General features: G+C 43.6%; 1 protein-coding gene across 2 annotated transcripts in view; it reads left to right on the plus strand.

The window, feature by feature from the left end:
* Positions 1-16191, plus strand: part of OSBPL10 (oxysterol binding protein like 10) — a 749675-nt gene that overhangs the window by 349558 nt on the left and 383926 nt on the right. Inside the window, exon 4 of one of the 2 annotated variants that reach the window (XM_075315242.1) lies at positions 8458-8649. The exons of the other annotated variant lie outside the window; for it this stretch is intronic. Coding sequence (XP_075171357.1) covers positions 8458-8649 — 192 coding nt within the window. The remainder of the gene's footprint in view (positions 1-8457; positions 8650-16191) is intronic. 2 annotated transcript variants of the gene reach the window in all.

A 16191-nucleotide genomic window follows, 5' to 3' on the forward strand; every position in this document is an offset into this window, starting at 1 on the left:
GACGGAGCTGCGACAGTGATGTCTGACACCAAAGACGCAGAAGGCAGATAATGGCGTCCGTGAAGAAAATGTCCGGTTTTATAATGCAGGGACATGTGACATGCAGATCCTATCACACATGCCGTTGCTTCTCTGGCTCAAAGTCCACTTAGCTGTGTGTGTGTCTGGGATTGGCTGACATGCTGGCCCGCCCCACAAGACGCGCGCACTTAGGGAAGGAAGACAAGAAAAAAAAAAAAAAAAAATGGCGATCGCCATTATAGAAACAGCAGTGATCTGAAGGCGCTGTTCACGCACACTATACACTGAAATGTGATAATAGTTTGATTCACAGAGTGACTTACACTATTACAGCAGAAACCAAGCTATGATTTAGCTGTTTTTTGGCTGCTAGAACCGTTCTCGAACGTTTCTAGAACTACCGAGCTTTTGCAAAAAGCTCGAGTTCTAGTTCGATCTAGAACATGCCCCAAAATCACTCGAGCCGCGAACTGGAGAACCACGAACCACGAACCGCGCTCAACTCTAGTCCTGGAGTTGGGCTGTCCCAAACGTATCCGGGGACGCCTCCAACTCCGGGATGGGCTCGACCGTCTCAGCCTCTCCTGCCAATACCTCTAGGGGCGACCTATCGGGTTCACATTCTGTCCCTATCATGGGGACCCCTACGGCAGGCGTCCCGGATTCAGGATTGTAGGGCACAGGTCTCGGACTGACCAATATCTGAGGGGACTTAGGAGGTCCATTCCATAAAGTCCAAAAATAGGGCAGATCCCTTCCTAGGATCACGTCATAGGGAAGAGTGTTAAGAAGTCCCACCTCATGTTGCACCTGACCGCAAGGTGCTGTGATGGTGACAATCCCCGTGGGATAGTCTCGGCGGTCCCCATGTATGCAAACCACCCCCACGGTACGTCCTGTGGCCTTTACTTTAGCCCTCAAGGTTGATCGCACAAGGGTCACTAAGCTTCCGGAATCCAAGAAGCCTGTAACCGGACATCCATTCACCTGTATTTGGCACAAGTGGGGCTCAGTCTCTAGGGAGACCAGGTCAGCGGTACACACTACCTGAGCATACATTGAACCCCGCCGGGTAACCACACAATCCATGGGCTCCGTGGTGAGTGGACACTGGGCTTCCATATGTCCCACCCGCTGACACCGCCAACATCTAATAGGGAAGGAAACCCCCTTGACGAGTTGTCGTTTAGGGTATATAGCCTTCCGGACCTCAGGGACGGAGGGCGCGGCCTCAGACGGGACGGTAGCGGACTCCTGCCCGGTGTCAGCGGTGGGTCCTTGGCTCTAGGCTTGGAGGGGCCGGACCGACGAGCGGTACGCAAAGTCTCAGTGTCCCGTATCAAGTCCTGCGTAGCCACATGCCGCTCTACCAGGCCCACTAATTGGTCCAGGGTACTTGGGTCGCCCTGTCCTACCCACCGTTGAATGGTGACTGGTAAAGTGCGCACAAAACGATCAACTACTACCCTTCCACCATTTGCGCCGGGCTCAGAGTGTCAGGCTGCAACCACTTCTTTACGAGATGCAACAAGTCATAGGCCTGGGAGCGTACGGGTTTGGCTTCCTCATAGAACCACTGATTTACCCGCTGAGCCCGTACATAGGTATTCACCCCCATCCGAGCAAGTATTTCGGCTTTCAGGGTCGCATATTCTAAGGCGTCCTCGGTACAGAGGTCCAGGTACGCTTTTTGGGGCTCCCCCGTCAGATAGGGCGACAGAACCTCAGCCCACTGGGGGGTCGGCAGCTTTTCCCGCTCGGCCACCCGCTCAAACACCACCAGGAACACTTCCACATCATCCCCCGGGGTCATCTTTTGCAACGCTTGTCTCACCGCTTTCCGGACGCTGCCGTCGTCACCCGGTCCCGGGGTTGTTGCTGCCGGTCCGGCACGGATCGACTTGGCCAGGAGAACCATCTGTTCTTGGTGCCTTTGTTCCTGCAATTTCAAAGAGTGCTGCTGATGATCCAACGACCGGAGCAGGTGTGCATTGATCTGTTGATGCTGCTTTAGTATTTCCTCCATGGCGTCGCCGGGTTTGGGCTGTAGTATAGCCGCTTGAATCCAGGACATGTGCTACCGGGTCACCAGAAATTGAAGCTACACTTCACCGGGCTGGCATGCCCGCATTCTCCACCATATGTGAGGTAGCGTGGTCGGCTGCGCAGCAGAAGACACGGGATCCAGGCACCAAGGGTCACAGCACACGGTTTAATATCCAAACAAAAGTCCACAACAGTACACATGTGCCTCTCCGGCAGAGAACTCAGGGAGTTGTGTTCACTCCCTCACACCCGGCACACCCGCCCTTGTTCCTGTTTCCTTTTAACCCTTCCTTCAGCCTGTAGGGAAACAGCATTAACCCTGGAGTGGAGTTACTTTCTATCATGGAGTGAGCACAACCGGGGCGAGACATACCGGCCGTCATGGATAACCCCGGTCACAGTCTCACTATATATATATATATATATATATATATATATATATATATATATATATATATATATATATATATATATACATATACATACACACATATATATATACACACAAAGACACACACACTGACGATATTGCACATACGCGCTGATACTCACAACATCCGGGGATATCACATGCTTCTGGCCATGTGATCCCTCGGCAGGTCCTGGAAGCTCACAACAGCACAGTATCGCCGCCGAGAAGCAAGCGATATCCCAGGATGTTGTGAGTATTTGGATGCGATGTGATGTGTGAAGTGTGTGTGAGTGTAATCTGATTTGTGTGTGTGTGTGTGTGTGCTGTTATGTGTGTGTATGTTCCGCAGCTGCAGGACCTTGATGTGTGGATGCGATGTGATGTGTGTGTGAGGTGTGTGTGAGAGTGAGTGTGAGCCGGTGTACACTGGTAACTATGATACACATCGGGTAACTAAGGGACCTTAGTTACCCGATGTGTATAATGGTTACCAGCTTTCACGGCCTCCGTCAAGATCCCAGCATCGCAAGGTTATGTCTGGCGCTGCCGGGATCCTGACGGAGCCGGTGTAGAAGCAAGCGATATCCCAGCATGTTGTGATGTGTGAGGTGTGTGTGAGAGTGAGTGTGAGAGTGAGTGTGATCTGATGTGTGTGTGTACTCACCTGGGAATCGGAGCTCCGTGTCAGTTGGGCCAGAGCGAGCGTGCATTGCGTGAGGGGGGCGGGGCCTGCAGAGAGCCGGGGCGAGAGGCCAATCCGTGTGGGGGGGCGGGGCCATGGCGAGCCCAGCGGCCAATCAGCTTTGTGTCACCGTAAGGACACAATTTCGGAGCATGACAGACAGACAGACAGATAGACAGATAGACAGACAGACAGACAGAATAAGGCAATTATATATATAGATATATATAATAGATAGAGAGAGAGAGAGAGCTATTTTAAAAAGATAAGATATTTTATAAATTTGTGCAGTGTAGAAAGTTATGTGCTTTTGTAAACTATTTTACTATTTTAATATATTAGGTTTTTGGGGTTCTTTTGTTTGCCGTCTAAAAATAAACTGGTTAAAACTAGGGGTTTCTAACTCACTTATATTTGCTGCATTGATATCAGAACATGCTCATTTGGAGTACTGATGCTGGCGGTGAGAGTCAGCTCAGCAGCTTTGGGGAAAAGTCTGCTGTACATTGTTCTGATAAGTACAACACTCAGAGGAGAAGACTGATGAATACTCTTTCACTTTCAGCAGGAGTACTCCATAGGCGTATGGTCTAAAATGAGTGCAGCGAAAGGCAGGATTTTCATCACACTCCTTCTCTGAGTGATGACCTTATCAGAACAATCTCCTGCTGCAGATTTATCCTCACAGTAAAGTCCCCTTTACATTGGCCTACAATAATCTGTCAGATTCTAATAGTAGGGACGCATCGTTCATGATAGTTGTGTAATGTGAATAGGTTGAATAACTAAGTGAGGGTCCAAAAATGCTTATTCATCTTGCATGAAATCCTTTAGGTTTGCAAAAAAATTCTCGTGTTGTATAATGTAAATGGACCTTGTTTGCTCGTTAAATGAATTGGCTGACAAAATGAAGGAGTGGAAATTCAAGTCCTAAATAGGGTTGACCATGTTGCAAGGGAACAGTTCAGTTGCAGTTGGCGCATTGGAATTATACTGTATATATTTGCAGCCCCACCACCGTGCGGAGCTGCCGCCCCACCACCGTGCGGAGCTGCCGCCCCACCACCGTGCGGAGCTGCCGCCCCACCACCGTGCGGAGCTGCCGCCCCATCTACACCCCACCTACTGTCTCCTCCCCATAATCCTATAAAATGTAAGCCCGCAAGGGCAGGGCCCTCTTCCCTCTGTACTAGTCTGTCTACTGTAACTTGTATATGTATTTTGTATGTAACCCCCTTCTCATGTACAGCACCATGGAACTAATGGTGCTCTATAAATAAATAATAATAATAATAATAATAATAATAATATTTGTAATTAACGGAATTTTTTTCTTTTGGTAAATCGTTTAAATATTTTTTGAGCATCAATGGAAATGTGTGTACAATACTTTGAGTTTTTAATGTATTGAATATAAATAGCATCACTTATAGGATATGAACGTTGCACACACCTGCAAGATATGTCCGCACAATGTTCAATGTTAAGATGCTACTCAACCATTTTTCACTATTTTTGTCCTGTGAACACTCGTATAACATATATTTTTTTTTTCATCGAAAAAGTTACGATTACATAGTTAATAGCAAACACTTAGTGAGACACTGACTGAACTGACCATGTTACTGCCAGCAACTGTACTCTAAATGAGTACGGTCTTTTACAAGAATGAAGACAAATATTCTAATAAAGGGATTTGCAACGTTTCATATCTTTCCATGCTGGTCAAAATTCTAAAAGAAATAAAAAAATTGAATTACTGTTAAGGAATAAGTCCTACAACATATAACAAAAAAAATATACGTAATACTTCTTTTTGTGATCCATGTTCTCTTTTGAATATTGGAATAATACAGTTGTGTAATAATATTGAATTTTTCTATCCTAGGATACGCGGCACTATTTTACATTCTTTTATATAAATGTTTCATCACTCTTTTATCACATTTCCTTTTGTTGTACTTCTTTTCTAAGTTCAGTCACTCAATCAGAATACACCAAGTACCATACAGATACGTTTATTGTGTGAGATTGCATAGCGCCCGCAGTGCTCACATCATTGTTTTTTACCTGACTTTTGAACATATAATCTTCTCTTACATCACCCGAAGTGATAACAATACATTTTTCTTTCTTCTCAGTTCCCCTGTCAATCTTCTCTCCTCTTGATATTAGCTTTATGTCCATTTTATTCTTGTCCTTTTGTTTCGTGATTGTTTTTAAGAAAGTATTTGATGATTAATTAATAATTTTGCTTACAAATTAATGCAATAGTTCAGAACTCCTGCGTGTGTGTATAGTTAACTACTGTTTTCACAATTTTTTTTTCTAATTTTTTTTTTCTTTATTAACGTTGCTGATGATGAAAGAAAGCTGTGAACTACACTGTGTGCAGAATTATTAGGCAAGTTGTATTTTTGAGGATTTTTTTTTATTATTGATCAACAACTATGTTCTCAATCAACCCAAAAGACTCATAAATACCAAAGCTTAATATTTTTGGAAGTTGGAGTGGTTTTTTTTTAGATTTGGCTATCTTAGTTGGATATCTGCTTGTGCAGGTAACTATTACTGTGCATAATTATTAGGCAACTTAATAAAAACCTAATATATTCCCATCTCATTTGTTTATTTTCACCAGGTAAACCAAAATAACTGCACAAAATTTAGAAATAAACATTTCTGACATGCAAAAACAAAACCTCAAAAAATTATTGACCAATATAGCCACCTTTCTTTATGATGACACTCAACAGCATCCATAGGTTCTGTCAGTTGCTTGATCTGTTTACGATCAACATTGCGTGCAGCAGCCACCACAGCCTCCCAGACATTGTTCCGAGAGGTGTACTGTTTTCCCTCCCTGTAGATCTTGCGTTTTATGAGGGACTACAGATTCTCTATCGGGTTCAGATCAGGTGAATAAGGGGGTTGTGTCATTATTTTTTCATCTTTTAGACCTTTACTGGCCAGCCACGCTGTGGAATAGTTGGATGCATGTGATGGAGCATTGTCCTGCATGAAAATCATGTTTTTCTTGAATGGTACTGACTTCTTCCTGTACCACTGCTTAAAGAAGTTGTCTTCCAGAAACTGGCAGTAGGTCTGTGAGTTGAGCTTCACTCCGTCCTCAATCCGAAAAGCTCCCACAAGTTTATCTTTGATGATACCAGCCCGTACCAGTACCCCACCTCCACCTTGCAGTCGTCTGAGTCGGAGTGGAGCTCTCTGCCCTTACTGATCCAGCCTCTGGTCCATCCATCTGGCCCATCAAGAGTCACTCTCATTTCATCAGTCCATAAAACCTTTGAAAAATCAGTCTTAAGATATTTCTTGGCCCAGTCTTGACGTTTTGTCTTATATTTCTTAGTCAAAGGTGGTTGTTTTTCAGCCTTCCTTACCTTGGCCATGTTCCTGAGTATGGCACACCTTGTGCTTTTTGATACTCCAGTAACATTGCAGCTCTGAAATATGGCCAAACTGGTGGCAAATGGCATCTTGGCAGCTTCACGCTTGATTTTCCTCATTTCATGGGTAGTTATTTTGCGCCTTTTTTGCCCAACACGTTTCTTGTGACCCTGTTGGCTATTTGCCATGAAATGCTTGATTGTTCGTTGATCATGCTTTGAAAGTTTTTCAATTTCAAGACTGCTGCATCCCTCTGCAAGACATCTCACAGTTTTGGACTTTTCAGAGCCCGTCAAATCTCTCTTCTGACCCATTTTGCCAAAGGAAAAGAAATTGCCTAATAATTAAGCACACCTTATATAGGGGGTTGATGTCATTACACCACACCCCTCCGCGTTACAGAAATGCACATCACCTGATTTACTTAATTGGTAGTTGGCTCTCAGCCTATACAGATTGGAGTAGGACAACATGTATAAAAAGTATCATGTTATCAAAATACTAATTTGCCTAATAATTCTGCACACAGTGTATGTAGGGAACTGGCATGAAAAGTTGGAAATCCCAACCCATCGTCTAGTTAGGCTGGGTTCACATGACCATATTTTCTACATCTGAGAAAAACTGATTATGCTGATGCACACGAACGTATGAAAAAACGGTCCCATTCTCGTTTGCGAGAGTAGAACAATTTTTTTCTCACTTGTCATCCGTTTGTTCTCAGTATGCTGTCAGTGTGCAATCCGTTTTTTTTCCTCAGTAGCTGTTACTCATTTACACTCATGTACAGGAGCATTTACAGTGTTCTGTGTTACATGATAGGATTGTAGTTAGAAAAACAGATGTTACTAGGATGGTCCATGTGCCGTCTGTGTGACTTCCGTGTTTTCCTTCCACCCATTGACTTGTATTAGCTATTCTCAGCCGTTTTATGGGGATGAAAACGCAGCATACTGCTGCTTTTCTCGCATCCAGAATGTGGATGCAAGAAAAGCTGACCAACTGCTCTCCCACATTGACGAACATTGGTCAGAGTGCAATGCGAGATTTCTTCACATTGCACTCATCCGATTTTCACGCTCGTGTGAGCGCACCCTCAGAGTATGATCAGAGTGTGACCCATTTTTGTTGGGGGGTGGAAAATAAAAAAATAATTTTTCTCCATCTTCTCCATTCTGTCAGTCTTTAAAAATGGAACCATATTCAGATGTCATGCATGTGCCATCAGATTTTTTTTTATGGCCTCCGTTTTTTGCCATCAGTTACAATCCGTTGAATTATAAAAAAGACGGATCCAGCGCTGTAGAGAAGTCTCTCGACATGTCCCTGGCTTTTCAGAGCAGAGCTAAAAATCAGTCTTGACCACAAGACTAAAACATCCTTCAGATGCCTGTAATGCTACATAGGTTTTACTTAGTGTGATTCACTTTACCTCTAGGGGGTCTTGAATGAGGAATAAGGAGAAAACCTATGACAGGGGAACATTATCCAAAAGACATTTGCACTTTTTCTTAAATGTTTGCAAAATTTCTCTTTTTTTTTTTAAGTTAAAACTTTTTCTCTTCCTGTTCTTCTACTTTGAACTTTCAAAATATGACAATCATTGAGTCAAATCATTGAAGATATGGGCTGACTTTCATATTTATTATGACTTTCCCTCCTGAAAGATTAATATATGTGTAGGCACTAAGAAAATTTGTGTTCCCCACTGTCACATCATTATATTTGTCTTCTTTAAAACCATGTACAATTACTGGAGAAAATTGTAAGAATCAATCTAGAATGTCAATCCCGACGTATCATGGGGCTCTGAAAGCATCAAGCCATTGATCTCAGATCTCAAATTTATTCTTCATAATAACATGTCATTGCTCTATTCTTCTTGTAGAGCTCATTGTCTCAGAGAGCCAGAAGCTTTTCATTGCTTCCCCATGGAACTACCAATTCCTCATCCCCTGGGAGCCAAAGGCACCTGACACACGGCGGCCCGAGTGTTGTCACCATCACACATCACAAGTCCCCTGCTGCTGCCCGAAGAGCCAAGATCCAGAATCCTGCCCATCTGCATGAAGTTAAAGAGGTCAGAAATAACTGTATTTTAAGAGCTAAGACTTTAGGGTTATATTAACTTCTAGAGATCACTAGCTGTCCATTATAGATGATATATTTAGTTATTTTGACAATGTCATTTGAAATACACAAGTCATTCTAAGCTGGTTAATATATCTGAGACCTAACACTACTGGAATCTAACGGTCTAAACAAAGAATCATTCTCAAAATCCCAAAAATATTTGTTCTCTCGAATTAAGAATAGATATTACTCCAGTACAACATAGGTACTTAGAATGGTAGCATGTGTTTATTAAGGATTTTGGGGCAGATTTAGTAAATCAATTTTTTAGACAACATAAACTTAGACTAGAGAGACTTAAGATATGCTAAATGTATATATTGACTTTTGCTGGATGATAAATCCGGTGCATCTTTAAACATTTATCTACCTTGATACCATCAGTTGGTTGGCTTATTTTCCGCTAAAATGTTGACTTTAAATAATTCATTGTAATCCATACCCTACCCAATAAACCATACTGCTTTTCCTTCTAAGGCTGGTTTCACACATCCGGCTTTTTGCCGTTTTACCGGATCCGGCGCTCTCCCGTACAGATAATACAGTACAATGACAGCACTGTAACTTCCGGGTCACATGCGCCGGTCACATGACAGCATGTGACCGGCGCTTGTTGCTGTATTAACTGTACGGGAGAGCGCCGGATCCGGCAAAACGGCAAAAAGCCGGATGTGTGAAACCGGCCTAAGCCACCATCCTTGATTGATGAGGTGTAAAAACAGTCTAGAACACTGTGTGATACAAAGGAAGCAAGATAGTATATTTGTCCAAATTGCGGTAGAATTCTGATACATTTTTCTTAGTAATGTCATTATTATTATTTTTTATTACAACATTTGTAGTGCTTATTTTATACATACCGTAACTTTCTTAACCCTCACATGAACTTTTTTTTTACTCTAAATCTGTCAGTGTGTTAATATACTCCCCTACCGCCATCTTCTTCGGTATCCAGCACTGTTCTGCTCCTCATCCGCGTGACGTCACTCTCTGGATCACTGTATGTGTGAGTTGGAAGTCTCTTTTACAATGTAAGCCTATGGAGTCTTGTTGTGAGGCTCATTTTGATGCACCATAGGCTTACATTATAAAAGCCATTTCCGGGTCACACAGAACGCAGTGTGACCCGTTAACTCTGAAGAGCGATGATTTCACCGGATTGGCGCTGGATACCGTAGAAGATAGCGATAAGTGAGTTTATTAACAAACTGACGCTACAGTACTCAAACATATACACATGTTTAGGGAACAAAAAAGTTAATGGGAGCCTTCTTTATCAATTTTTTAATTATTTCAATATCTGACTTTGTAAGGACAGCATCCCGTAGTTATCTTGTTTGGGTTCGCTCACACTAGCCTATAGCTAGCGTATAATTCAGACAAGTGCTATCCGATATTTTATCAGATGGCACTCTCTCTCCAATATTTTCTCTGCTGAAGATCTAGCAGTTATACGGAGCTCATGAATATGCTGGACTACCTGGCAGCAGGCCAGGTAGTCCTCGATCGATAATCTACTGCTGATTAAATAGTGATTTTATCAAAACTACACTAAGCAGCCCAGTAAGTGACACATCACTGGAATCAGGGTCTCAGCCCCTACATTATGCTGCTCTCAGATTAGGTGGCAAAAAGCTGGTGACAGATTCCCTTTAATTGTTAAAATTAAGGGCTTGTTCAGAAAAGCCTGTCTTTGGTCCACCTGCAGTCCCACAGGGGCACCAGACTATGCACTGAGAAGAAACAGAACAAATTTAGCCAGTGTGCTATAAAAGAAATCAACTCTTTTATACAGCTACGTTGGTGTAAATAAAAAACTCTTAATTCTAAGATGCTCTGTACATCTTGTTCTGCTTAATCATTAAAAATTGTTACGTATTTATTGATTCTGCTGTATGCCATAAGTGACCCCTATGAGTCACCACCTTTTAGACATTTGGTGCATCGTAAAATCACGAAATGCAGGGGACATTGATCTTCGTGTTTTCAAGCTTATAGCTTGTTAAGCATCAAGGACCATTCAGTTATACCGGTGCTGAACTAGTGTGAATCAATAAAGTAAGCATATCGTATAGATTTTTTGGTAATTTTTACATTTTAAGATAAGAAACCTTATTTGTACACTGCATAAAACTGCAGCAAAAGATCTGTAACTCAATCTTCAGTATAACTATGAATAAGCAATTGGGGCTTCCTTCAATGGTCACTTTTGCCATACAATAGGCAATGGAGCCCAATGTCACTATGTGTCGCCACTACATGGCAGACTAATGCAGGTCAATGAGATTGCATTTCCATTTACAGGCTTTTGTAACAAGCAAGGCGCAAAAACTCAGATCTGATTGGTTAATTTTTAGACTTGCTAGTCGTGACCATGGTATCCTAATTCACTTACAGTGCCTACAAGTAGTATTCAACCCTTTGCAGATTTAGCAGGTTTACACATTCGGAATTAACTTGGCATTGTGACATTTGGACTGTAGATCGGCCTGGAAGTGTGAAATGCACTGCAGCAAAAAAGAATGTTATTTCTTGTTTTATTTTTTTTTTTTTTAAATTGTGAAAAGTTTATTCAGAGGGTTATTTATTATTCAACCCCTCAAACCACAAGAATTCTGTTTGGTTCCCCTAAAGTATTAAGAAGTATTTCAGGCACAAAGAACAATGAGCTTCACATGTTTGGATTAATTATCTCTTTTTCCAGCCTTTTCTGACTAATTAAGACCCTCCCCAAACTTGTGAACATCACTCATACTTGGTCAACATGGGAAAGACAAAGGAGCATTCCAAGGCCATAAGAGACAAGATCGTGGAGGGTCACAAGGCTGGCAAGGGGTACAAAACCCTTTCCAAGGAGTTGGGCCTACCTGTCTCCACTGTTGGGAGCATCATCCGGAAGTGGAAGGCTTATGGAACTACTGTTAGCCTTCCACGGCCTGGACAGCCTTTGAAAGTTTCCTCCCGTGCCGAGGCCAGGCTTGTCCGAAGAGTCAAGGCTAACCCAAGGACAACAAGGAAGGAGCTCCGGGAAGATCTCATGGCAGTGGGGACATTGGTTTCAGTCAATACCATAAGTAACGTACTCCACCGCAATGGTCTCCGTTCCAGACGAGCCCGTAAGGTACCTTTACTTTCAAAGCGTCATGTCAAGGCTCGTCTACAGTTTGCTCATGATCACTTGGAGGACTCTGAGACAGACTGGTTCAAGGTTCTCTGGTCTGATGAGACCAAGATCGAGATCTTTGGTGCCAACCACACACGTGACGTTTGGAGACTGGATGGCACTGCATACGACCCCAAGAATACCATCCCTACAGTCAAGCATGGTGGTGGCAGCATCATGCTGTGGGGCTGTTTCTCAGCCAAGGGGCCTGGCCATCTGGTCCGCATCCATGGGAAGATGGATAGCACAGCCTACCTGGAGATTTTTGCCAAGAACCTCCGCTCCTCCATCAAGGATCTTAAGATGGGTCGTCATTTCATCTTCCAACAAGACAACGACCCAAAGCACACAGCCAAGAAAACCAAGGCCTGGTTCAAGAGGGAAAAAATCAAGGTGTTGCAGTGGCCTAGTCAGTCTCCTGACCTTAACCCAATTGAAAACTTGTGGAAGGAGCTCAAGATTAAAGTCCACATGAGACACCCAAAGAACCTAGATAACTTGGAGAAGATCTGCATGGAGGAGTGGGCCAAGATAACTCCAGAGACCTGTGCCGGCCTGATCAGGTCTTATAAAAGACGATTATTAGCTGTAATTGCAAACAAGGCTTATTCCACAAAATATTAAACCTAGGGGTTGAATAATAATTGACCCACACTTTTATGTTGAAAATTTATTAAAATTTAACTGAGCAACATAACTTGTTGGTTTGTAAGATTTATGCATCTGTTAATAAATCCTGCTCTTGTTTGAAGTTTGCATGCTCTATCTTATTTGCATCTTATCAAACCTGCTAAATCTGCAGGGGTTTGAATACTACTTGTAGGCACTGTATATTACGCTGCAATGTAAAGTGACACATAGTGGTCTTTGGCTGTGCGATCTGTGCTGCTGGCAGTGTCACAGTGAAGGCAAAATTATTTATGGGGGAATTTGTTTTTAAATTTAATGAATTGGAATAATTATTTAAAAAAAAAAAAAACAAGTCTGGTATCAAAAGAAACTACCCTTCTACCATATCTGAAGCATTGCAGTTAAAAGAATGTTACATATTTTTTCTAATGACTTTGCTATGATCTGTGTTGTGGTTTATGGTATATTTACACCAATCAGGTTTGCTGCAAGCATTTCAGTGATAGATCATTTTTTCTGAATACGGTTTGCACTAAATATGTAAATGGGAATCAGGGTAACCAAAGAAGGCCCTCTAAGCTGACCCTCAAATTAGGATTTGTCCCTTATCCCAGAGGTAGGCTTGATGGTAGCTAGGTGTAGGCCGCCAGCATTGCCCTAACTCCTGTTTAAGCCCTAATCTTACACCACTTGTCCCCAACCCCAGGAGAGGGCTGGGACCGGTGAAGCAAACCCCACAAATAACAGAAGGGGGAAAGAACCAAAACTCCTACACACTGTAATCAGACACGAGGGAGAGACAATACGAAACCAGGATGATATAAAACAGGGAGAAAATAAGCTAACAATGGGCATGTTTCTACACCGCACGACAGATTACCAGGCTCTGGATCACTACAGTAAGGACCGATTTTGCAGGACCAACGCTGAGCTATATTCAGTGACCAGCAACCAGAATCAGAACCCTATAAAGAGTAAAGGCGGCTATGGATGGTCACCAGCAGCCTGAGCTCCTAGCAACAGTAAACAAGCCAGCAGGAATTAACTCCTGCTGGACTAGTCAGCAGTGAAGCAAAACACAGCCAACTTCCGAGTCAGGCTAAGCAACTAAGAAACCTCCGGCTGCTTTTCAGACTATGTGGTGTGAACAGAGTCCGACGCCACCATGACACCCAGAGACTGCAAAACCGAACATTGCATGACAATATATGTGCCTTCTGAAAATTCAACCCCATTTAGATGTATTGAACCAGTTTTCGGGACAGCAGGTTCTGCAACAAATCTGTTGTGTGCGAATATATCCTTACTGAAATTGTAGTAAGCAAAATATGTCCTGTATATGGAGAAACTTAATGCTGTTGGGTTCTTATGGGCTGACTACTAAAAAGGTCAAAGTGACTTCTAAGCCTCCCAATATTTTGCCATTTTCCTATTTTAGAAAATGCCCTAGCTTTTTAGGTTAAAGGGAACCAATCACAAGGATTTTCATATATAAGTGAAAGCCAGTGCTATACTGGCACTATCAGGCTGATTCTATACATACCTGTAGTGGTCAGCTCGGATGTTTAGGTTTTGAAATCCAAAAAAGTAAAGATTATAAAAAATTAGCTGCTTGTTGAGTGACAGTTGCACTGGAGCAGATAATATATTCAGTTATCCCCTCCCTCTTTTAGAATTAGCATAAGCATTATACAAATGATTCACTTTGTCTATTGCATTACCTGTGTGAGGTCATACCCATGTGACCAGAAGGGGCGGGGCCTCAGCCACTAAAGCTGGATACCAGGTCACATGGGTATGACCTCACACAGGTCCTTCTATAGACAAAGTGAATAGTTTGTATAATACTTATGCTAATTCAAACAAAGGGGGAGGGGATAACTATGAATATATGATCTGCTCCAGTGTAATTGTCAGTCAACAAGCAGCTCATTTTATAAAGTTTACTTTTTTTGGATTTCAAAACCTAAACATCTGAGCTGACCATTGCAGGTATGTATAGAATCAGCCTGATAGTGCCAGCATAGCACTGGCTTTAGCTTATATGCGAAAATCCTGGTGATTGGTTCCCTTTAAGTTCATGCAATGAGTTTTTCGCACTGCGTATTTTCTTTTCACAAGAAAACCCAGCGTCTATAATAATAATACACTACTACATACCGTATTTTTCGCTTTATAAGACACACCGGATGATAAGACGCACCCCAAATTTAGACATAAAAAAAAGAAAAATGGTGTCCGTCTTATACTCCAGTGTTCTCTTACCGGAGGGGGGTCAGCAGTGGTGAAGCGGGGTCACAGGACGCACAGGTTGTGCTGGCAGGCGCGGCGGGTCAGTGGCAGCGGGGTCCGTGGTTGCTGGTGCCGTGGCGTCCGTGGTTGCAGGCGCGGTGGCGTCCATGGTGGCAGGAGCCGTGGGGTCCGTGGTGGCGGCGGCAGCAGCAGCGGCGGGTGAGCCGTGCAGCAGGCCGGTGCAGTGAGTGTCCGCGGTCCCGGTTCAGTGGTGGCAGCGGCGGCGACTGCTCAGTGGTGGCAGCGGCGGCGACTACTCATTGGTGGAGCAAACGGATGCGGTGTTTTCCCAGTGTGTCCGCAGTCCCGTTTCAAGTAATGACGCCCGGAGCGACGCATGTGCAGATGGAGCTCTCATTCAAGAGCTCCACCGGCGCCATCATTTGAAAGTGGGACCGCGGACAACTGGTAACTTGCTGCATAGCCGCCCGCCCCGCATGCACAGAGTGGTAGCCAGCAGGCTGCCCGACCACCCTGTGTGCAAGCCGCCGGGTACCTGTGCTTGTGTGCAGTGGCAGCCGGGTAGCCGTGGCTGTGTGCGGGCGGCAGCCGGGTGCTGTGTGCGGGCGGCACCTGGGTGCCTGTATGCGGGCGGCACCTGGGTGCCTGTGTGCGGGCGGCAGCCGGCTGCCGCCCGCACGGGCACCCGACTGCCACCCGCACACAGCCATGGGTACCCGGCTGCCACCGCACGCAAGCACAGGTACCCGGCTGCCGACCCCACACAGCACTAGGCTGCCGCCCGCACACAGCCACGGGTACCCAGCTGCCACCGCACGCAAGCACAGGTACCCGGCCGCTTGCATGCAGCAACAGGCACCCGGCCGCCCGATCGCCTCAGATAGGACCTCCCCCAGGTACCGCTATATAAGACACACCCCCCATTTTCCTCCCAAATTTTTGGGAGGAAAAGTGCGTCTTATAAAGCGAAAAATACGGTATTTGTATAGGACCTTGGAATAACCCTTTCAGTAATAAGTATTTTAACTCCTTAGCAATGCTGATGCATAAAGTAATAAAGATTCAAATATGCTTACATACATATTTTTTTTATTATTATGATATTTAGATGGGTACATGTCACCTTATGTCGTTTGTCCCCTAATTATTTATTTCTTTATAGACAATTATCCTTTTTTTTTTTTTTTTTTTTTTAATTATTTTTAATAAAAAAAAAGCCACATATGAAAAATACTGAAGTGAAACTTTGATGTGGTCTGTAAATGTTCATACATCATTTTCTGTTTGTGTCAAGATAGAAATTTCTTTTTAACGCCTAATGCTTTTGGTATTCTCATTAAAGAATAGCTAAACCTTTATAAGGATTTTTTCATATTTAAAGTGCATGTATAATTCTGTGCACAGGGAGCGGGCTACAGATTCAATAGAAAGCCTAGGCTTTGC

Source organism: Anomaloglossus baeobatrachus, chromosome 6, assembly GCF_048569485.1.
Source record: "Anomaloglossus baeobatrachus isolate aAnoBae1 chromosome 6, aAnoBae1.hap1, whole genome shotgun sequence".
NCBI classification, from domain to species: domain Eukaryota; kingdom Metazoa; phylum Chordata; class Amphibia; order Anura; family Aromobatidae; genus Anomaloglossus; species Anomaloglossus baeobatrachus.